The sequence below is a fragment of the Thalassophryne amazonica genome, chromosome 2 (genome assembly GCF_902500255.1).
Source record: "Thalassophryne amazonica chromosome 2, fThaAma1.1, whole genome shotgun sequence".
Lineage (NCBI taxonomy): Eukaryota > Metazoa > Chordata > Actinopteri > Batrachoidiformes > Batrachoididae > Thalassophryne > Thalassophryne amazonica.
Genome location: NC_047104.1, coordinates 100,521,080 through 100,546,330, shown reverse-complemented (window position 1 = coordinate 100,546,330; position 25,251 = coordinate 100,521,080). Strand labels below are relative to the sequence as shown.

The 25,251-nt window shown below is 40.1% G+C and overlaps 1 protein-coding gene across 2 annotated transcripts in view; it reads left to right on the top strand.

The window, feature by feature from the left end:
• The first annotated feature begins 380 nt into the window (after positions 1-380).
• The window catches only part of nfat5b (nuclear factor of activated T cells 5b), a 130,498-nt gene continuing 105,627 nt past the window's right edge, over positions 381-25,251 (top strand). For both annotated transcript variants that reach the window (XM_034190522.1, XM_034190514.1), the window contains exon 1: positions 381-583. In XM_034190522.1, the coding sequence (XP_034046413.1) occupies positions 511-583 (73 nt within the window). In that variant the 5' untranslated portion in view covers positions 381-510. The remainder of the gene's footprint in view (positions 584-25,251) is intronic.

Here is a 25,251-nt window from a genome sequence, read left to right as displayed (position 1 = left end):
TGCAGCTCTAATGGTGCAGGATTTGTTCTGCCTGCAAGGATTCCCATCTGACATTGTGCCTGAGACATTTTAGTTTAAATGAAATGAGTCAAGAATACATAAAAAAATCACTTTCTGAAATGCTTGACAAAATTATTTACTTTTTACGATATTTTAATTATTATTATTATTATTATTATTATTATTATTATTATTATTATTATTATTTTAGATGCACCTGTATCATGTCCTACAGTCTGTGACAATGTCATCTAAAAAAAAAAAATCTGCAACTAGTTGGTCGGTGGTTTTTCACATGCGTCACAGTGTGGGCGTGTCTTGCAGTGTGGGCGGGGCGTAGACTGTTCAGCTCGGAGTCGCTGTCTGAGCCCTAACGGAAGGGTCCAACTTATAAGTGCTGCGCTTTGAACTCAGGTCGAAAAATTTTTTTGGGGGGGGGTGCTTTTTTAATCGTTAAAGAGAAAATTAAATCGTCAGTGTGTGTCCTGTTTCTTGCTGTGAGGGTTTGCGATGCCCTCTGACTTTATCTCCCTTTTCAGCGGGGACCTCGACCTGAATGCTCCCAGAGCCTTCTACTCCAAAGGTAAGAATAAGTCACTTATGAATACTCGTCTTGTTTAAAGTTGTGCTTCGTTAGATTTTTGTTGTTTGTTTTTGTAACGCGTGCCTGGTGATTCACGTGCGTGCGATTTGTCGTTCAGCCCCCTCAGCTCGACTCCTGTCTGTCACACACACACACTTTATTCCAGATTTGTCTCGACGCTGTCTGTCCTTCAGCTTTTAACTTGGTGTTTTGTGGAGGGAGGTGAAATGGATTTTTAACCCTGAAGCCCTCCGCACACCGGTCAGACTGGTTTATTTATGTTCGTCTGTCATGTGAAGGTTTGTGGGCTGTTTGGCTGCCTGAGCCCCCCAGAGGCTTAACGTGTGAACTGCAGTCCACCTGCAGGGGGCGCTACCTGTTCCAACTGTCTTCATCACCAGTGAAGACAGGCACAGTTTTTGAACAACTCATGTTTTATTTTATATCTTATCACCTTTTAGACCAAAATGTATTTTCCAAAAACATGTTTAGTCAAAGGCACTAAGTTACATTCGAGTACTCTGTTATTAAAACTGTCTTTTAATGCAGGGTTTATGTATGTAGAAGCAGCATATTTCATTGTGAAATATAGTTCTTTAGAGTTTTCAGCTTTTACGCAGTGATGAAGGTTGATGTTGTGGAACAACTTTGAGATGAACATGCGTAGTGTTATGTGTCATAAATTCAGCAAGGAGAGAAAATTGTAGGATAGATAGTGGTAGAAATACTAAGATGAGAAGGAAAATTCAACAATTCAGTTTCAGTTGATTTAGTTTATATAGCGCCAAATCACAACGAAGCTGCCTGTAGGTGCTTTACACAATTAAGGTCTAACCTTACCAACCTCTAGAGCAAGCACACAGGTAACAGTGGTAAGGAAAAACTCCCTCTGATGATGTGAGGAAGAAAACTCAAGTAGACCAGACTTAAAGGGGTGATCCTCTGCTTAGGCCATTCTAACAAAGGTGTTTACAGTACACAACACAGCACAACAATAATTGTTGAGAGTCTATCCAGGTGTCCAGCCCACCGTCGGATGGGTTCATTGAGCTGAGTTCCTACAACAGAGTCTGTGGCGCGTCTGCCACAGAAATCATCCAATCCAGCATGTGGATTCAGCCGCATCTCAGACAGATCTTTTCCTTTCTTTACTGGCTTTTTTAACGTTAATCATTAATTTGAAATCAAATAATGTATTTGATCATTTTATTTCTCAGATCAAAAATTACTGTCTCTCCCTCTCAGAAAGTGAATCAGAAACTTATCGCCTTCAGCAATCTATAATAATGCTGGTCCGTCTCCATCTGACTTATTGTGGCAGCCAACGGCACAACAATAATTCACCACGATATTGTTAGAATGTGAAGAATAGAGGCCGGTATTCTAATTTATTTTTTTTTTTGACTCAAACAAACTTTGAGTTTTGAAGACAAAACAAAATGGATACCACACAGTCTTAAGTAGAACATCAAACTCAACAAAATGAAAAAAGTACACTGCTCGTTGTCTCATAAGACAGGTGTACACAAGACATGTATTAATAGCCTATTCACCAGACGACTTCTCCTATAGATTGCCCATTCATTGTCAATGTGAGATTCAATGTTAACAGAAAATATTTCAATTAAAGATCCTTATATTGGAACAGAACCATCCACATCCTAGGCTTTTTTGCATTCCAAACACTTTGACCAAATTATTCAGAGTGCACAAACATATTATTCAACTGCTCTGTAGAAAAAAAAAATCTTAAGAACACACTTCATTTCTCATCATATTTTACAGTCTTGTTTACTATACTATAAGGTACTCTTTCAAAAGCAGCAACTTTGCTTACACCCCTATTCCACAGGGCAGCATTCTATTACGATCTCACACGATCCACAAGCATCCTTTCTTTCTTTCTTTATTGTTTATTTGATGAGGACAATGCATATTAATGAACACTTTGTACATTTTCATGCCTTAGCGTAAATATGCCAGATTTAGCTAAAAGCTACTTTCCATCTGTAGTCCTCAGACACACAACAGCAAACAATTACAATAAATAAATTAAAACAAAACATGAGATTATGTACAATACATCTCACCTGTGTTGACAGGTTTGATTGTTTTTGAATCATTTTTTTAAGCTCATTTTTAAAAGCACTCAGTGTGGGGACTGTCTCGTATCCTTGCTGGAAGGCTGTTCCAGTTTGTTCAACCCTTCATAGAGATGGTGTTTTGTCCTGCATCCTCCTTTCCCAGCACCCTGGAGTAGACTTTACCTGGGAGGCTGAGTAGTGTGATGACCCTGTAATTGGCACACACTCTCTGGTCTCCACCTTCACCTTTTTAATAAAGCAGTCTCAGATACAGTAGTGTGTACACAATGAAATAAATTCAAGATCCATACCAAAAAATCCATGTACTTGAATATTTTAGGAATAGTACTGATGAACAGCAACAAAATGTGGTATTTACATGGCTATATTACATTCTAAAAATGTTGCCTGGGTAACACAGATGGACACCGTCCTGATTGTGAAAAGGGCATGAGCCTTATATTAAAACAGGAAGCTCTGTCTTTAATGGTATCTTAAAAAGGTAACTTTCTGAGGTTATAGATTAATCCATCTCTGTATCACACAAGTGATTCACATTTAGGGTGATGCAGTGGCTTAGTGTTTAGTACTATTGCCTCACAGCAAGAAGGTTGTGGGGTTGCTTCCTGTCTACTCTTTTCTGTGTGGAGTTTGCATGTACTCCCCATTTTTGCATGGGTTCCCTCTGGGTGCTCCGACTTCCTCCGGCTTTCAGAGACATGCAGGTTAAGTGAATAGATGACCACAGAGCTACGTCACATCCGGTTAGCAAGGTAGAGATGTCGACATATGAATCGGTTTGTTTGTAGCGGCTGTGGCATTGCTAGCCAGTGAGGAGGGAAGTTCCTGGTTGCGTGTGCAGGAAATGCCCGGCTGTCTGCGGGGGTTTATTGGAAACCTTAACTTGACAATAGATGTTCATGCGAGTGTAAAAATGTTTCCGTTTGTAGATGGCCCTGCGATAGACTACTGTCCTGTTCAGGGTTTACCCCACCTCCAGCCCAGTGATTAGAGGTGGGGTGGTGATTATGGGAAATCGGGAACAGCTGGGGTATTTGCGTGTAGTTTGTGTGACAGCTGCTGAAACACTGAGCACCTCTTGTGCTTGTTGTTGCACTCCGCACCTCAACTAAGCATCAGCTACAGGGTTAAACTAGCAACTGCTGGCAGAAACATGATACCCAATATATGGGCATATAGAGGATGAAATATACAGAATAACAGGAAAGTAAAACCAGAATTACAGAATACATGGACTGTGTGGCTGGGAACGATAACAAATCTTTTTGTCGATAATGCAAATTAGTGATGGCTTATGCAAAACACTGTTCTGAAACATTTTGAAACGCCTATCTGTATGAAAAGAAGTCATCAAGTGCAGTGCTGCCAACTGCTGAACACTGGTACCTGAATGTGCATCCATATCAAATTATGAAATTCATATTTAAAGGCTCCCCCATGACCCTTAGTTGGAGTAAGCAGGTATTGAAAATGTAAAGATATTTAAAGGCTAAAATCAGCAGTGTATGTGTGCTAGCAGGTACGTTGCTTGTTCAGTTGGACTCATCAGGTCTGACCACAATAATGCATTCAAAAAAGGTTTTGTGTTTGCATATTTTTTGTTGTTTATTTAGTGTGGATGAAAGCTGTCATTTGAACTCTGATACTTATCAAAGAACTGTGAGTCCACATGAGAAGACTGCTCTTGGCCTGGGTCCAAACAAACTTTGGTGTGATTTGTTTGTGACGTCAATGAAAAGTGGTGGTAAGAGAAATGTGCTACAATAGACATGACAGTTGTATGAGCAATGATAGAGGAGGTCCCTTGACAATCTGAACTACTGATGACTATGGTCACTTTCTTTCAAGATTCTCAACACACAAAGCATTAGTGAAGTCCAGCGTATGCTGCTGTTATTCAGAATAAATTTTGTTCTTATTTGGGTTTTCCATTGTTAAATTTTTTTCCTGTATTTATTTTAGTTTGTATTCAGCACAAATAAACTATAGCTAAACTGCTAAATTGTTCCAATTATTTACATTGAGCTAGTCCAAAAGTTGCTTTTGCCACCAACCTCTTTCATACCAGACTCTGACTGCAGTGAACCTGGAACAGAGTCGTCCATTGACTGTAGCCAAAAATGACTCACGTCACCAACGCAGACATGCACTCATGCGTCAGTCATAATGTGGCATTGAGCAATTGCATTTATTTGAATTGAAGCATATTGGAAACCAAAAAGATTAAATTCATAATAAAAAAAAAAAAAACGACTCACAGATTACTTCCCCCCCCCCCCCCCCCCCCATGTATTTTCCCACAGACCCATGAATTTTTCAGTGTCAACATAATTGAATTTGTGGACTAATCACTGTAACTTAGTTAATAACTAGGTATTGAGTCTGAAAACTGCAGCTTGATGTAGCCCTCTGCTTCAGATACTCTATTATGCATTTTGTTTTCGGTGATTTGTGGAAAAAGAGATTGTCTGATAACACAATTATCAAAAGTGAATAGAGCACTTTGAGGCTTCATTGCCAACACTGTTTGAATATGACTAAGGTTTATCGGATATCATAACTTGAGTTAATAATGCATTAGGGCTGCAGCTATCGATTATTTTAGTAAGTGAGTATTCTATCGATTATTCTGGTGATTAATCAAGTAATTGGATAAAAGTACTTTTGCGTTTTAAAACATCAACAGTCCAGGGCTCTCCCTAAGTAATGGCACAATGTCACTGCATCATCAAGGAGATTGTCAAATTTAGTGTATCCCTTTCTGTTTTCCTGGGTAATTATTTATTTATTTTTTCACATCTTTACAAGTTTTGGATCTTTCCTGGTGTCAGGAGCTCAGCCAAAGTCGGGCCAAAGTCTTGACATTTTGCTGAAATAGCGATAGGTTGTGACTTTGTGTTTTGTTTTCCCCAACTTGTAAAATGTAACCATTTTTATTCATTCATTTATTTATTTATTAAGGTGGTGGACTGGGTCCCTGCATGAATTTCTTTTTAACACTCTCTCTATGATTCAGCCAGTGCAGTTCATTTTCAGCTGGAGGTTGAACATGCAGCCTCGCAGTCACTGTTTTTTTTTTTTTTATTATTATTATTATTATTATTTTATTTGAGTTTTCGTGTTTGTGAAGCATTGTGTGTTGCCCAAAAAAGTGAAAATTAAAAAGCGAAACACTCATTGCGAGTCACACAGAAGAAAGAGTGGACTTCTTCCAGAGACTGTCTGTAGCCGGGACGGAGCTGTGTGAGTGCAGAGCTGAGCCGCTCACAACAGGCAGAGAGAGGCAGCAGCCGGCCGCCGCGCGTAGAGTTGCCAGTGGACCAAACTGTTTTTTTTAAAAAAAACAAAAAACAAAAACAAACCCACTGCTTTGTTTTAAATGCACAGTAAGCTATTTCAGATGATCAGCGTGGACCATCTTTTTCCTAAAAGGCTTTATTTCACTCTGTTTGTCACGTTGGAAAACTGTAGCTTTTGTGCTAATTTGATTAGCGCTTGCTCTACTACTTCTGTTTGTTTTTCTGAGGACATTACAGCGCCACACACAGGCCTGGCATATGTACTACAACATTAAATGAAGCTTCGAGGCACAGAATTTGCCTCGAACATTTTTTGTAATCGAATTATTTAAATTACTCGACTAATCATTTCAGCCCTATAACGCATTTTTCATTGTCGCTGCATGCCCTTACAATTCTGTGTTTTGCTTTTTGTTTTGGCTTGTTAGTATTACCACAGCAGATGGTCACTTCACTGTGTCTGGTCTACTTGTGGTTTCTTCTTCTACTCAAAAACACTGAGGGAGTATTTCCCCTTACCACTGTCGTCAGTGTACTTGCTCATGGGTTGGGTAAGGTCTACAATTGACTCATATATTGCATCTTGAAGTGACTTGTGTTGTGATGCTGGTAAAATTAATTGAAATGGAATTTGAACTGTATGTTACTCAGCGGTAAACATAGCTGCAGAGCTCCTTTCGAGAAATTTAGAACATGGTGATGCTAGGGGTGGAGGTGGGTTTTTAAAAAGGAATAGTTTGCACCATCTGTCATGCTTAGTTATGTTACGGGATAACATATGTCACATGTCATAGAATCCAATGGATGTCAACCTTTTTTGACCTTTACTTTGGAGACAAAGCATTCAGAATAGTCAAAACTATTACATTTATTAATCCTATTTGCGCAATCAATAATTTGCATCACTTTTTAACAAAATTGAAGTAACCTGTACAAACTGAAAGTGACCTTTGTCACCATTTTTTTCCCCATAACTCCAGAACATTCAGTCAGTCATAGATAGTCCAAACTATACCTTTTTGGAATTCTTATGATCACACAAATAGTGTGGTATAGTTTTCAACATGATTGGAGCATTTTCAAGTTTTGACCCCTGTGTAATTCTTTATTGAACCCTATCGCTCATTAGAAGTCAGCTCCAGGATGGCTCCATATCTGAAAATAAACATTAGTTAATTTAGAATATGTGTGCCAAATTTCATGCTTTTATCACAAACTGAATGATTGATTTGGTTATCTGCTACACTAGCTGAATATGAAGAGCATATATTCTCAGCATGTGAGTTGACCATGTGATACTTAGAAAAGCACCCTGAGAATGCTTGTTGTACACACACACTCATCTTCAACCGCTTAGTCCAATCAAGGGTCATGGGGGGCTGGAGCCTATCCAAGCAGTCATAGAGTGCGAGGCAGGGTACACCCAGGACAGGACGCCATTCTGGCACAAGGCCACAAACAGACAAACAAACACATTCACACCCATTATCACACCTACAGACAATTTAAATTTTCTAATCTACCTAACCTGTTATGTGCAGACGCAGGTTGAGGAGCGGACCAACGTCTGACCGAACCCAGCGCTAAATAACCAGAAAGCGGTTCCACAAACAAAACAATTTTATTTCTCCTCCAGTGCAGTAATTAGTGTACAACATAAATATTTGGTTTGTCTGGTGGAGTGAAGGACGGCGCGCTCTCCAGCGCCCAAAAGGATCGAAGCCTCGGCGCTTCTGGACTCAGATTCACCGCCAAACACCCCCCAGGTGGACACCACAAACTGACTCTGTGAAGGATGGAAAAGGTGAGGTAAGTCAACAGAGCTACAGCAAATATCTTTCAGAGGCACACACTATCAGCAACACATTCAGGTCTGAATTTAAGCTTTATGTAAATGAACAGCTTCTCACAACAGGTGGAGGATCATCAGTCCGTACGCCACGGCAGTGAGAAGCAAACTGCACAATTCTCATCAATGTTCAAATATACTGCGTAACAAAATGCCAAATTACTATTAACGATCATTCAGACAATAATCACCTCTGATGTCTGCTGACAGCATGTGTCCCTCACCCGTCCTCCTTCACAGGCACGATGTGTCAAACCCTGGCGCGGTCCTCAGCGTCTCACAAGCGAACGTCACAAGGTCGAGTTCCCGGCAATTCTGTTTGAACCACTCATGGCTTAAATGCAGAACGCCATCTCATTATCTGCTTCAGCTGAAAGTCTTTAAGTTTACACGTGAGCATCATCCACAGGTGCAGCTAATAATGCTGATGAGGGTGAAGGACTCTTCTGCCAGCACCGTCTCCACAGACAAAAAACAGTTTGCATACCACCTGTAGAGCAAAGAAAAGAAAACAACACAAAAACATCCAGCCAAACCCCCCAACACACAACATAACCCGCATGTCTTTGGCTGTGGGAGGAAACCAGAGCACCCAGAGGAAACCCACGCAAACACGGGGAGAACATGCAAACTCCACATAGAAAGGCCCCAGACTGGAATTGAACTCATGACCTTCTCGCTGTGAGGGAACAGTGCTAACCACTAAGTCAACGTGCTGCCCTGCTTGTTGTACACCTTTATTGTAATTAGTTAAAGCTGCGCCTTAGTGTAACATGATGCCTTTCAGCTAGGCTCACATCAAAGGTACTGAATGTTATGGCTTTCCCACCACTCTTTAAATCTTTCCTAACAATTGTACAACCAAAGGTCTTGACAGAGCTGTCATGTCCCTCCCCACTAAACACCCACTAAAGCCTGGTCAGTCATTAACCCTCTGGCTGCATTGTCTCTAATCTTGGTTTGAAATAGAACTCTATTAATATTGACTTTACTGCATTATGCAAACTTTGTGGCATTTGCAAAAAAAAAAAGTGTTGAAAGTTTATTGATGCTATAATAAAATATGCTGTAAAAGGAAAACAGGTGAATTTATTAGTACCAAAAAGGATACAGCTACCTTGAGTATAATTCCACAGAGAACACTGAAACTGGCTGTAAAAGTGATGACTTAACACTACTTGTGTTAAGTACATTCCATTTATATTATGTTGTCAAGATTTGTTTTCACTAATTAAATGGCATAATTTTAAAAATGTTAATATAGATAAGCCATAATTCTTTTATTCAAATTTTATTAAACTTGTTAACTGCTGAAATCCTTGTACATGTCCTAAACTAATAACCTAATCATGTGGTGAGGCAAAGTGTTTGCATCCTTATTTTATTTTAAATCACTTTGAGGAATCATTAACACTAACCAAACCTGTTTGTAATGCTAATCAAGCCCAGGTCAGAATATCACCTCCTTAGGTATTTACTGCACACTTGTGACTTTGTTTTGGCTTGGCTATATTGACTGAGTGTATGAGTTGTTTAACTTGTTAAAACACCGTTGTCACATACTGAGAGTGCACTGTACTGAGTTTGTAACAGCACATGACTGGAAAATTTGAAATTGTGCATGCGCACTGCCGAAAAACAAATGTCTGCCACTTCTGCTGCGCAGAAAATGCTTGGTCGTGTTTTACTAGTTGTAGTTGGAAAAACCAGCTTAACATTTGTGATTAAATGTGTGTGTGTGTGTGTTATGGGTGCACCGATACCACTTTTTTCCAGACTGAGTAGGAGTACATACATTTTGGTACTCGTTTATACCGTGTACTGATACAAATACTTAATGATACCACAGAGCTCAACATAAACCAATTTAGAAGTTAGTGGCCCACAGTGTAGGCGCACTGGCCCATGGTTTTGCGCGCAAGAGTTCATGATATTCCACCCTGAATGTTGTGTGGGCCGCTGAAGAGGAGGTACTGCTGGCCCACCACCACCAGAGGGCGCCCTGCCTGGAGTGCGGGCTCCAGGCACCAGAGGGCGCTGCCGCCTTATGGGAGTAGCCTGGGTGACAGCTGTCACCCATCACCAGACACAGCTGTTCCACTCAGCACAGAGGTATATCAGGAGGACGGCGTCTCCACCTCAGTGCCGAGATATCGCCTTAAGACTGAGGTAACGTTCTCTGCATTCATAGTCTGAATAACCAGCTAAAACTTGTTAAACCTTTTCAGGACTGCTGACTACTGATAGCTAAATTGCTTGGATAAGTACTCACCTTCCTGTTATATATTGACAAGAGGTGGAGGCGGCTCTTCCCCTCTCCGTTACTGGGTGCTGTCGCATCCACACCTGTGTGTTGTTGCTCTCTCCCGCCAGCAGTACCGGATCCGACGAGCGGAGGCAGTGGCCACCTGGGAATTCGGGACTTGGCGGTTCCGGTATTTCCAGGGTTCGGTGGCAGAGGAGATCTGGGTGGTTCCGGTTCGACTGAGACGGATGTCTCCTACCTTCGAGCCTGCCCACACGACACCAGCGGATTCGACCCCAAATTGTTAATTGTTGTATTTGTTGTGCTCGTTTCACAACAGTAAAACTTGTTATTCACCTTTCTCCATTGTCCGTTCATTACGCCCCCTGTTGTGGGTCCGTGTACCTACACTTTCACAACACTGAAATCCTGCAAATATATATATATATATATATATATATATATATATATATATATATATATATATATATATATATATATATATATATATATATAAACAAACCGATCCAGAAAAAAACATAAAATAGTCTATGGACCATGAAGTTAAAAAAAAAAAAAAGAATTTATTAGAGGGCATTCTCAAGTGTAAAAAAAATAAAGTGACTCCCCTAAAAATTTAGAGGGCATTTTTTAGCAACCCTCAGAGTTGGCTAACTCACAGTCAGAAATGTAAAATACAGATGTAGGTCCATATCAAAACTAAAAAGTATGCCTTGTCTGGATTGGAGTTATAGATCTAAAAATTGAAAAAAAAATTATGCTTGGCTCCTTTGCTAATGTTGTCACCGTGGGGTTATCACAAAGGCAAGCTGGTTAAACTTTTAAACGAGCTTCAAAACAGCCAGGGTCTCCCAGGACCAAGCATATACTTTACTTACTTGTCAGCATACGATGGATAGGTCCTGCAGATTTGGCAGAAAACCTCATTCTTCTCTTGGTCATGACAACCCACGGCCATTTCTGTGGCCAGGTCAGGACAAAACCTCTCTTCCTCTTGTTTCTTTCATATAGCCTGTCTCTCTCCTTTAACTCATCATCACTAACCTTCCTCTTCTGGCCAATTCCTTTGCAAAACTCTTTCCTGGTTGTTGTCCAGGTTTGGGTGGTTGTAGTTAAAAACATATTTCAATACCAATTTCAAAGCGTTCTGTTAGATTTGCGTCTTGTTCGTCTTCATTTCCTGCAGCTTCCCGCGCATTTAAAGATGCTAACATACATTGCCGAAGATCGGTGATGGAAACGGGTGAGCGCACACTCCACGCATCGACAACATACATTTCAATGTGCGCAAGATTCTGGGGAAGCATGGAACGTGGTTAGGGGTGGGTATTGATAAGATTTTATCTATCGGTACCATTATCGATTCCGCTTATCGATCTGATTCCTTATCGATACCGCTTGTGAATTTTCTGTGTACTAACAGTAGGCTTTACAGGTTTTCTATGTCAACAACATTTTATTGAGTCTTAAAGTAAATAAATATGAAATTGCTCACTGGATCCTTAAACTCTAGACCTAAATAAACTCTACATGGTGGCTCCTTGATCTCTGAACATAAATAGAAATAAACAAAATCTGTAGTTTTTGTCAAATGCATTTCCTTTCAGACATTATTGGCATGAATGTCTTTCCATTCATCTGAACTGAACTCTTGCAGCTGGCTGTGCTGCACGTCAGGATGTAATTCATGAAGAATGCAGGACGTCTGATTTTGGGAGGAAAAAATCATTTTAGTCTATTGTAGTTTGTCTGTATTACAGCATTTGGAAAGAGGTGTCATTTTATTTAAAGTAGCAATTCGTTTTGAAGTTATTCATTCTGACCGGACTTTGTCTTGGCAGAGAGCCATGCAGCATTTGGAGCTGTCCAAATGGAACAGAGGACGATTCTCCTTTCTTGACTGCAACAAGACAAGAGTCCCACTTAGCAACTTTAATCTGCACAAAAGTGACTCAGTCACGATTGACATTTTAATGGCTTTGAGAGGAGTTGCGAAGCGGACTTGCCGCTTCTGAAGAGTTATTATTACTATTATTGCTATTGTTGTTACTATTATTATTATTATTATTAATATATAAATACAAATAAAATAATTATAATTTTGAATACATTTGACTCCTTTACGACAACAAAAGAACCATTAATTATACAGAAAAGAAATGCACACAAACGTGCTGAAGTGCGAACAGCTAATGCTAACTTTAACATTGAAAATGACATAGACATGCTAACGCGTTAGTATCTGTCCCATTTTTAAATTATAAAATACATCTGTCAACTGTTTCAGAAGACCATAACAGGTCGGTTTAACATAAAAGGGTATATATTACTCACAGGCATATGCTCTTTAGGGTTTTAGCGTGGGAAAAGTTAAGAAACTCCAATGAGCCAGCAGATCGAAGCATTGCTTCATTGGTTCATGCTTCAAAGTGCCATCGCTCTGCAGAAGCGGTTGATTACAGAGCCGCTGCAGGGTCTGCAGTCAACGTAGAGAAATGATCATTTTCCCAAAAAACACCCTCAAAAATAACGGCCGCTCTGAAGGACTGATAAGGGAATTGTTAAGCAAAACGATTATTTATATCGGTGGATCGACTCATTTCGTAATGATACCCAGCCCGAAGCGTGGTACAAGACCAAAAGTAACATGGCAGACTCTGTGAAGTTTGATGACACAGAGATGTAAAGAAATTTGACTTTGCTGCTGCAAAATATGTGTTGTGTGGGCCGCTGAAGAGGAGGTACTGCTGGCCCACCACCACCAGAGGGCGCCCTGCCTGGAGTGCGGGCTCCAGGCACCAGAGGGCGCTGCCGCCTCACAGAAGCAGCCAGGGTGACAGCTGTCACCCATCACCTGAGACAGCTGATTCCAATCAACAGGGAGGTATATCAGCAGGACGGCATCTCCACCTCATTGCCGAGATATCGCCCTATCAAGAGGTAACAATCTCCGCCCAAACGTGCTATTAATTACAGTTGTAATTCTTGTTGATTGTTTGTAGGATAGCTGACTACTGGACAACTCTTGGATAAGTACTCACCTTCCTACATTCCTTTATTGTTGTTGACGAGAGGTGGAGGTGGAATCTCCACCCTCCGTGTTGCTGGGTGCAGCTGCACCCACACCTGACTGTTTCTGTTCCTTGCCAGCAGTACCGGATCCGACGAGCGGAGGCAGTGGCCACCTGGGAGTTCGGGACTTGGCGGCTCCAGTATTCCCGGGGTTCGGTGGCAGAGGAAATCGGGTTGGTTCCGGTTCGACTTGGACAGACGTCTCCTATCGTCGAGCCTGCCCACACGACACCGTTGTAATTGGACTCAATTTCAATATTGTAATCGGCTGTGTTTGTTGTGCCTGTTTCACAACAGTAAAAACAGTGTTATTTGACTCCTCCATTGTCCGTTCATTTGCGCCCCCTGTTGTGGGTCCGTGTTCCAACACTTTCACAACAATATGGTAAAATAAAGATTTTTGAGTATTTTTGTAGTGGCCCGAGCGGGCCATCATTTGATAAATTGTAGTGGCCCGAAAGGGCCAAATTGGCACCGGGCCAGCAGGCAAATGGCTATGTCAAGCCCTGTACCATTACAGTTTTATGATGACTTTGAAAACGTTTTATTCATCAATGGTTCCTTACTTTTTGACTGTAAGTGCTACCAATATCATTAGCTTTGTTTTTGTTTACAAACATTTCACTTAAATCATGTAACCTCACTTTTTGACTACAACAAATTGTCCTTTAACATTAATTGTGTGTTTCTTAACAAACATGACACTGCCAGACATCTCACTCACTTGTGGACTTCAGCATTACAAAATATACAACACCAGGAACTGAACTTGTCCATCACTAACTTTATTTATGTCTGAGGACTAAGCCTCTTCTTGAAAATGTGAGGGCAGATTCATTTTGATGAAAAGAAGCTTGTCTGTGTTAACAGCTGTGAGCCTGTTTCTGTTTTCATGTACAATGTGTGACATTGAGCTAAACAACCTCTCACTCATTTTTAAAAAACTTTTAATTAAATGCGTACAGGTAACATACAGAAATACAAACCGTAAATGTTTTGTTCCCCAAAGGTGGAACATGTAGTATTGGAGGAGCACATCGTGCATGCACATGCGGTGCCGCAATGCATCTCTGCAACACATGGAGGCAAAACGGAGTAATTTTAACTTTATTTTATTTTTTCTTGTGGATCATGGGATAATTTCCTCATGTTCAGACAGAATAGCCCATTGCCTATGGTAACTGAGTCATTAACGACACAGTGACTCAACTTCTGGCCCAAATTGCAGCTTTTATTCACTTTATACATGTTTCCCTTAGGCAGTATTATTAGACGGCATTGCTTAAATTTTCATTGTTACGCAGATGATACCCAGCTTTATCTATCCATGAAGGCAGAGGACACACCAATTAGCTAAACTGCAGGATTGTCTTACAGACATAAAGACATGGATGACCTCTAATTTCATGCTTTTAAACTCAGATAAAACTGAATTTATTGTACTTGGCCCCACAAATCTTACAAACATGGTGTCTAACCAGATCCTTACTCTGGATGGCATTACCCTGACCTCTAGTAATACTGTGCGAAATCTTGGAGTCATTTTTGATCAGGATATGTCATTCAATGCGCATATTAAACAAATATGTAGGACTGCTTTTTTGCATTTGTGCAATATCTTTAAATTAGAAAGGTCTTGTCTCAGAGTGATGCTGAAAAACTAATTCATTCATTTATTTCCTCTAGGCTGGACTATTGTAATTCATTATTATCAGGTTGTCCTAAAAGTTCCCTGAAAAGCCTTCAGTTAATTCAAAATGCTGCAGCTAGAGTGCTAACAGGGACTAAAAGGAGAGAGCATATCTCACCCATATTGGCCTCTCTTCATTGGCTTCCTGTTAATTCTAGAATAGAATTTAAAATTCTTCTTACTTAAGGTTTTGAATAATCAGGTCCCATCTTATCTTAGGGACCTCATAGTACCATATCACCCCAATAGAGCGCTTCGCTCTCAGACTGCAGGCTTACTTGTAGTTCCTAGGGTTTGTAAGAGTAGAATGGGAGGCAGAGCCTTCAGCTTTCAGGCTCCTCTCCTGTGGAACCAGCTCCCAATTCAGATCAAGGAGACAGACACCCTCTCTACTTTTAAGATTAGGCTTAAAACTTTCCTTTTTGCTAAAGCTTATAGTTAGAGCTGGATCAGGTGACCCTGAACCATCCCTTAGTTATGCTGCTATAGACTTAGACTGCTGGGGGTTTCCCATGATGCACTGAATGTTTCTTTCTCTTTTTGCTCTGTATGCACCACTCTGCATTTAATCATTAGTGATTGATCTCTGCTCCCCTCCACAGCATGTCTTTTTCCTGGTTCTCTCCCTGAGCCCCAACCAGTCCCAGCAGAAGACTGCCCCTCCCTGAGCCTGGTTCTGCTGTAGGTTTCTTCCTGTTAAAAGGGAGTTTTTCCTTCCCACTGTTGGCAAGTGCTTGCTCACAGGGGGTCATTTTGACCGTTGGGGTTTTTCCGTAATTATTGTATGGCCTTGCCTTACAATATAAAGTGCCTTGGGGCAACTGTTTGTTGTGATTTGGCGCTATATAAATAAAATTGATTTGATTTGATCAGAGGCTAAGAACAATACTGCAGCCTCTGTGACAGCGAACAGAAAGGCTTTTATGAAGAAAACGGCAGAATGGAATTTGAAATTCTTCAGGTACTGAGACACACTTTGAGATTTTGGTACTGGATAGCTGCATGCATTATTTCCATTCTTCTATGTTTTAAAGGACATGTCGCACTGAGTGTTTCCGACAGCGTTTCTTAGAGGAAACCGCGCACTTGAACGCTGCTAACGTTAAAAACAGAACCAAAGATTAATTACAAAGTTTACATAAGTGCGATGTGGTGTTATGATGACTTGTTTTTTTAAGTGATAACTGTTAATTTTGATGCAGTCATGGTAAAAGCAGCTGCTTTCCACTGTGCAAAAAGTTAGTGCGTGTGCACATTGCGCGAGTGTGGTGCGCGCTACTGTTACAGAACAGTCTCACGTCAAGACAGACACTCAGAGTAAAATAAAATAACCCCTACCAGCTCCACTGAGAAGAAGAAAAAGAAACCTGAACAGTCATCCACTTGTGATTTCCAAAGTCCGCGCCACCAAATAAAATAACCCCTACCAGCTCCACTGAGAAGAAGAAAAAGAAACCTGAACAGTCATCCACTTGTGATTTCCAAAGTCCGCGCCACCAAAGGAGTCCCCATGCACGGATCGCGCATGATCACCAGCCAGTTTTGCGGAGCTCCTCACAAAGTTCTCTCACAGTTAGAGAACCATTATCTCCTGAAAATAACATATTCTGACTTTTTCCCAATGTAAAAAAAAAAAAATCCATCTGTGTGTCCAGCCTGTAAAGAAACCGCGTCATGAAGACATTCCACATGCACGCTCAAGGTGGGGCTAAAATAGTGTTCAGCGACACAAACGGCAGCGTCACCACACGATAGAATCCCAAATATGACAGATTCTGAAAATATTAAGCGTTTTGGGGTGAAGTGTGTCACCTCCTGTCTCTCTGTACAGCCTCTGTAAATCCAAACCCTTACTTTTGAATGAAAACGAAGCAGTGTTTGTTTCTTCACCGTGTCAGCCTGATGTTTCTGCTTTTCCTAAAATGTGCATCACGCGCTGAGAAATGCAGACAGATGCAGAGTAAGAAGGCGTTTTCCAGAAATGCACCTGCTGACTCGGGGAGGAAAGCTGGACCTTTTGTTTTTCTATTTTTATTTTATTTTTTGACAATGTAGAGAAGTGTCAAAATCTGAATCACAAGAACAAGGTGGGATTTTAACACTGTGAAATGAATGCCCCCAGCCTGGTGATATTGTGACTTGGGAATTCAAACTTTTCAAATTGAAAACTATGCAGCGGAAATGTGTAGTTTAAAAAAAAAAAAAAAAAAAAAAGTCTGGAATCTTCCACATTCTAAATCGTCTTTCTGTACATTATTTTTTTTTTCAAACAAGTTTTATTGCGCATTTGTTACATACAGTGTGTCAACAAAACACAAACATTTTAGAATAATTAAACTAATCAACAATTCAGCACAGAATCACACCAGAAATGGTACTAAATGATTTTCGTTTTTGTCTTTGGGCTTCAGGACATGAAGTTGGCTAGGTCACTGACTGGAAGTGTTGCGTGCGGTAATGGTTTACAACAGCACCGCTATACTAAACATTTCTGGGGAGAACCTTGAATACGTGTGTGTGTGTGTGTGTACATATACACACACACGTGTATGTGCTGTTGTAAACCATTACCGCACGCAACACTTCCAGTCAGTGACCTAGCCAACTTCATGTCCTGAAGCCCAAAGACAAAAACGAAAATATATATATACGCCTCATGGATGCACTGGGACGCATCATCAGTGATATATCCTGGGGTCATCGGGTGTTTCGGGTCTTGCAACATCATACACCCTCACCCAGGCGACCCAGCCGGGGGTGATCAAGCCCCGACTTGCGTCCCAGTAGCAGCCCACGGATCTGCCCTCTTCATCCAAAGCCACCTGGTGGCCTTTTCCGCGGCTTAATCCAGGTTTTGAGTATATTTCTTATTGTTACATGGGAAACAAGGTACCAGTAGATTCAGCATCGTCGTTCACTTTGTTAACCTTGACTGTTTGCAGCGGGGCTCCTCCTCGCTCTTTCCCCCAAAAAACTCTGTCATAATTGTGTTTAGAAACCAGTCACCATTTGCTTTATTATACATCTGTGTAGTTAATTAATAAAATATTCTCTACAAACGATTCGCTCGCGCGCACGTAAAAAAAGAAATAAAGAAACAAACTCCGCTCCCTGCTGCTGCTGTTTGCAACGGGGCTCCTCCTCGCTCTTTCCCCCAAAAAACTCTGTCATAATTGTGTTTAGAAACCATGTGTGCACATTGCACACTCGTGCAATGTGCACGCGCACTAAGTTTTTGCACAGTGGAAAGCGGCTGCTTTTACCATGACTGCATAAGAATTAACAGTTATCACTTAAAAAAACAAGTCATCATAACACCACATCGCACTTATGTAAACTTTGTAATTAATCTTTGGTTCTGTTTTTAACGTTAGCAGCGTTCAAGTGCGCGGTTTCCTCTAAGAAACGCTGTCGGAAACACTCAGTGCGACATGTCCTTTAAAACATAGAAGAATGGAAATAATGCACGCAGCTATCCAGTACCAAAATCTCAAAGTGTGTCTCAGTACCTGAAGAATTTCAAATTCCATTCTGTCGTTTTCTTCATAAAAGCCTTTCTGTTCACTGTCACAGAGGCTGCAGTATTGTTCTTAGCCTCTGATCTGATCGATCCCACAGCAGACAGCGTTGATAGAGTTGGCTGTGCACCTGCCTCCGTGACGCTCGGTGCCGGCGTGTCTCCTCCCCAGACGGCCCGGTGATCGCTGCGCCCCGCCAAGATGAAACAAAAAATGCAGAGATCTGGCTTCGTGTAAGGCTTGTTTTGTCATGGTTTGTGTCATCTGGATGTACGAGGGCTGTCCGTAAAGTATAGGTCCTTTTTATTTTTTTCAAAAACTATATGGATTTCATTCATATGTTTTTACGTCACACATGCTTGAACCCTCGTGTGCATGCGTGAGTTTTTCCACGCCTGTCGGTGACGTCATTCGCCTGTGAGCACTCCTTGTGGGAGGAGTCGTCCAGCCCCTCGTCGGAATTCCTTTGTCTGAGAAGTTGCTGAGAGACTGGCGCTTTGTTTGATCAAAATTTTTTCTAAACCTGTGAGACACATCGAAGTGGACATGGTTCGAAAAATTAAGCTGGTCTTCAGTGAAAATTTTAACAGCTGATGAGAGATTTTGAGGTGATTCTGTCGCTTTAAGGACTTTTCACGGTGCGAGACGTCTCGCAGCGCTCTCAGGCGGCGTCATCAGCCTGTTTCAAGCTTAAAACCTCCACATTTCAGGCTCTGTTGATCCAGGACGTCGTGAGAGAACAGAGAAGTTTCAGAAGAAGTCGGTTTCAGCATTTTATCCGGATATTCCACTGTTAAAGGAGATTTTTTTTAATGAAAGACGTGCGGGCGGATTGCAGCGTCGGCTCGCAGCCGCCGCGACGCTCCGCCACAGGAAAAACACCTCTGTTGGAAGCCTTGAGGACACGTTGGAACATCTCCAGCTGATAAACAATTTCTCATATACTCACTCCACTGAAAGCCATCAAAAGCCGCCTGGATTTTACAAATGGTTATCAACACGGAGGTGTTTTTCCTATGCCGCCGCGTTGCGGCGGCTGCGAGCCGACGCTGCAATCCGCCCGCACGTCTTTCATTAAAAAAATCTCCTTTAACAGTGGAATATCCGGATAAAATGCTGAAACCGACTTCTTCTGAAACTTCTCTGTTCTCTCACGACGTCCTGGATCAACAGAGCCTGAAATGTGGAGGTTTTAAGCTTGAAACAGGCTGATGACGCCGCCTGAGAGCGCTGCGAGACGTCTCGCACCGTAAAAAGTCCTTAAAGCGACAGAATCACCTCAAAATCTCTCATCAGCTGTTAAAATTTTCACTGAAGACCAGCTTAATTTTTCGAACCATGTCCACTTCGATGTGTCTCACAGGTTTAGAAAAAATTTTGATCAAACAAAGCGCCAGTCTCTCAGCAACTTCTCAGACAAAGGAATTCCGACGAGGGGCTGGACGACTCCTCCCACAAGGAGTGCTCACAGGCGAATGACGTCACCGACAGGCATGGAAAAACTCACGCATGCGCACGAGGGTGCAAGCATGTCTGACGTAAAAACATATGAATGAAATCCATATAGTTTTTGAAAAAAATAAAAAGGACCTATACTTTACGGACAGCCCTCGTAAACAGGATACAATAAAGAAGCTGTTTATGTGAAATTTCCCCCAAAAGTGGGTTTGCGTGCCGCTAAAACATATGTCTAAGGTCAAGGTCGCTGTTCACTTTGTTTTTCTTTTGTTAGTTTCGGTCTTTTATGTGCTCTGCCGGCTCATTGGTCCGCTTTTTCTCAACAATTTGTGGCTTTGTGACTTTTTTCCTTCGTTCACTTAATGCCGTGTGACCGGGCTCTTAGTCCGGTTATGGCCCAATCACACAGCACACAATGATTCCTAAACGAAAGGAAAAAAGTAAAAAAAAAAAAAAAGTCAGAAATTGCTGAGAAAAGGTAGACAAAAGAGCTTTATCACTGAATAGCCTTCGAAGCAAGAGCGCAAAAGGGACGAAAGAGGAAATAAACGAAAACGAAGCTAACGTTGCTCTTGATGCTTTTTTATTTTTTTTTTAATTTGAACTTATTTATTTGGCACACAACTCGTCACTAACAAACTGATATACAAGACAATTCCACAGTGACGTGTAACCAAAAAGGGGGTGAGCAGAAGCAAAGCTTATGAACACCCACCCCATATATGCATACATACATACATATATACACATTACCAACCCCCAGAGCAAGCACACAGGCGACAGTGGTAAGGAAAAACTCCCTCTGTTGTATTGAGGAAGAAACCTCAAGCAGACCAGACTCTAAGGGGTGACCCTCTGCTTGGGCCATGCTACAAACACATTTAACAGCACAAACTCAAATCCCATTATCATAAACATATCAATTAAACACCGTGTCTTCGTCTACATACATATTTACATACATATACAGTATACATGTATACACACACCATTGTACACCTACACATACATACATAATTACACAAACACACACATATACATACACAAATGAATGTTACTGAACAAGTTCACAATTACAACTGACAACACAAAATTCATCGTACTTCATTAGATACATATCTTGAAAACATCATTTTTTTTTATATTGATTTTTAAACTGATTATTTGGACATCGTTTGAGTTCATCCGTCAGGTTATTCCATATTCTAGGGCCACACATGGAAACACAGAAACCTTTCCTGGTCGTCCGAGCGCCAGCAATTTTAAAATGATACAAGCCCCGTAAATTATATTTTCCTTCTCTCTCAGTAAAATATTCTTGAATTCTACATGGCACTTGTTTATTTTTCTCTTTGTGCATTAATTGAACAGTCTTGAATTAAATCATATCATTAAGTTTTAATATTTGAGATTTAATGAACAGTGGGTTGGTGTGGTCTCGATAACCTGCATTATGAATTGTCCTTAATGCTCTTTTTTGAAGAATGAATAATGGTTGCAATTTAGTTTTGTAATTGTTGCCCCAAACTTCAGCGCAATAAGTCAAGTAGGGTGCAACCAATGAGCAATAGAGAGTATGTAGTGCTCTGCAATCAAGAACATGCTTTACTTTAATATTGCAATACTTTTTGATACCTTCATTTGAATATGCTGAATATGAGCTTTCCAATTAATTTTTTCATCAATAATGACACCTAAAAACGTATTCTCTTTGACACGCTCTGTTTACCCCATGTATATTTAACTGAATTTGTATGTCTTTTTTATAATTTCCAAATAACATCAATTTAGTTTTAGACAAATTTAATGATAATTTGTTTATCAAACCATCTCTTTAACTTTATCATTTCTGTTCCTAAATCAGATAAAAATTGTTGCAGATTTTCCCCTGAGCAAAGCAGGTTTGTGTCATCTGCAAAGAGCACAGTTTTAACCTTATCTGAGACTTTACATAAATCATTAATGTATAAAATAAATAATTTTGGGCCCAACACAGAACCCTGTGGTAGCCCACAAATGATGTCCAGATATGAAGAACAGTATTCCCCGAGTTTAACAAACTGCTTTCGGTTTTGTAAGTAGCTTTTAATCCAACTCAGAGCAACCCCTCTGATCCCATACAGTTCCAACTTTTGAAATAATATTTTGTGATCAATTGTGTCAAAAGCCTTTCTTAAGTCAATAAATAAACCTGCAACTATTACCCTTTGGTCCACATGTTTATTGATCTCTTCTATGGAATCGAGCAATGATAGTGTCGTGGACCTTTTTCCTCTAAAACCATATTGACTTTCATCAAGCAAGTTGTGTCGCTCTATAAATTTATCCAGTCTGCTGTTGTAAAGTTTTTCCAGTATCTTTGAAAATTGTGACAGTAGAGACACAGGCCTGTAGTTAGTAAAAATATGCTTGCTGCCAGATTTGAATAAAGGTATCACTTTTGCCACTTTCATACTGTTAGGAACAATCCCAGTTTGAAATGATTTGTTAAAAATATATGATAATGGTTTTGCGATTTCAGTAATTATTCGCTTTACTAAGGACATATGTACCTCATTATAATCCGTTGACTTTTTACTTTTACATGTACTAACTATGTTAATAATTTCTCTTTCATCTACTGGGCTGAGAAACATTGTGTGCAGATTTCTGGCGATTTAATTGCTGATTTTCCCATGGACTGTGTGGAATTTCAGCTGCCAGATCTGGCCCAACATTAGCAAAAAATGTATTGAAACTATTCACTACTTGGCTCATGTTATATTCATCTTTGTTGTCATAAGTAAAGTATGTTGGATAGTTATTTGATTTGGGTTTATTTGCTATAATACTATTCAGTATTTTCCATGTTTCCTTTATATTGTTTTTATTATTGTTTAGTATTTTTCCATAGTATGATTTTTTTTTTTACAGTTCCGCATAATAGTTTATTTTTATAGTCCTTATATTTAACCTCTGCCTCTCTTGATTTACTTTTAATGAATTCTCTGTATAGCCTATTTTTCTTTTTACACGCCTTTTGAAGACCTTTTGTTATCCATGGGTTAGCTTTATAGTTATTTTTATTATACTGTATAATTGGACAATTTTTGTTATATATATATACTGAGAAATATGTTTTCAAATTCGGAAATCATTTTTTAAGGCAGTGATAGCTTTTTCAGATTGCAGGCACTTGCAATATTGTTTTTTCTCAGTACATTTTTTTTATTAAACTTCAAATCAGTTACTATAAAAATTGGTAAATGGTCACTAATATCATTAATTAATAAGCCACTTAGTGTTTTGGTATCTATCATTTGTAAATATATTATCAGTGAGAGTTGCTGAATGTGAAGTGATTTTTGAAGGCCTAGTAATTTTTGGATATAGATTTAGACTGTACATAATGTTAATGAAATCCTCAGTTACTATAACTATATGCTGATGCGAGTTTAAGAGATCAATGTTTATATCTCCACAAACAAATACTCACTAGTTACCCATCTGTGAAAACAGTTTCTCTGTCCAATTTTGAAATTCTTCAATTTTAGAGCCAGGAGCTCTATATATGCAGCTAATAATTATATTTTTGCCTTTTTTCCATACCTATTTCAATTGTGATGTATTCCAAAAGATTTTCCACAGCCACAGTCATTTGATCTTTAATTTGTAGTTAATCCTTTTGTCAACATACAAAGCCACTCCTCCTCCTCTATTTCATCCATTCAGATGATTAAATTCATAACCCTCCAGCTCATAGTTTGTGTCATCACCCTCTGTAAGCCATGTTTCCGTTATGGCAATTATACTGAATGGCTGACAAAATTGTTTTAAATAGTCTTTGATACTACCAAAATGTTTGTACAGACTCCTGCTATTAAAGTGGATTATTGACAATTCCCATCACTTGAAATGCAGTTATTGTATTGTTCCTCTGTGTAATACTGACAGTTACTATCTATGAACGAATAGAAATGATTGTCCGGATCTATCTCATATTCCAGATGCCGTATATGATGCTCAGTATACTTAAAAGGTTGTAATTCCACATTCTCATAACCATGTATGATCTCAGTCATACTATTACTGTTCAGAAGCACAAATGAATGGTCTATATGTTTGTCAGTCATTATGAAAGTTGGTTGCGTTCACTTAACATGTTTTAGTCATATTTTGCTAATTCCTCCATGCTTCTGATCAGCAACACTTTGGCTTCTTCTGGAGACCCTTTCAGTTTGATGAATACGTTACAGTTTATAGTCCATGTATTTTGAATTTTTTGTTGTTTTCTCAAGTATCTTGCCTTTTTTGCTATATCTGTGTTGTGTTTAGTGAGATGTTCATTTATGTAAACATTAGATCCTTTAAGTTTATATCCTTGTTTGAGCAGAGTTGTTTTGTCTATCCTGTTAACAAACCTCATGATGACTGTAGGTTTGTCTGCTTTATTCTTCCTGGGTAACGGATGACACGCTTCAAAAGTGTTTATATCCAGATCGATCCCTTTTGTTTGTAAAACGCAGCAACTTGTTGCTCTGTGGAGCGTTCGTCTTGTTCATCGGGCTCCCTCCTGTTACCAGAGGCTGCTGCCCAAGCATACGATCTGGGTCTGATGTAGAGCCCAGATACAACAATATCGTTCAATCGCGTGTACTGCTCCATCTCAGTCACCCTTCTTTCCAACGACGCGATCCGTTTGTCCTTCTGCTCAATAAGGCCTCGCAGGTCCTTAACTTCACTAGTGCCAGTATCTCCTTCTGCTGAGTTTTTATGGCTACGGCTTTAAACGAATCGCAGCTGGAGCAGTGTGTGTCTGCATCTCTGAGTTCCAGGACTCGGTGCTGGGACAGAGCTCATAGTGCCTCAGTCCTGGAGCAGCTGCAAACAGAAGCTATGGAGATCTGTGCGCACATCGGTGGACCCACCTGCTCTGGTTCCTCATCCAGAACAAAAGAGGGATCATCTCCTTCATCATCAGAATCCTCACGGTTTGTCGACATGCTGCGTGCTCCAATTTAAAAAAAAAAACAAACGCTCACAAACCGGCTTCTGCACTGTGTGAAAACATTCAGCTGGTGGAACGAAGGCAGACTAAACGCTAACATTACAAAAATTAAGCAAACGATAAAAAAAACATCAAGAACGACAGCAAAACGAAATACAGATGAATTGAGGTTTTCTTTGCCCTTCGTTCAAATTTTTTGACAGTTTAAAAATCCTGAAGAAATGGCCACTGCAGGAACGAAGCTGCACGAAGGTTAAACACTTGAAACTTGCGTGCAGTTGAATACGTAAAAAAAAAACAAAAAAAAACTGTATGTATGATGTTTAGCAAACGTCCCACTGACATTAGAAGGTCCAATGTGTTCTTTGACGGGGAGGAGTTAGAGCTGGTATTTCAATTTAAATATCTTGGAATTATCTTGGAT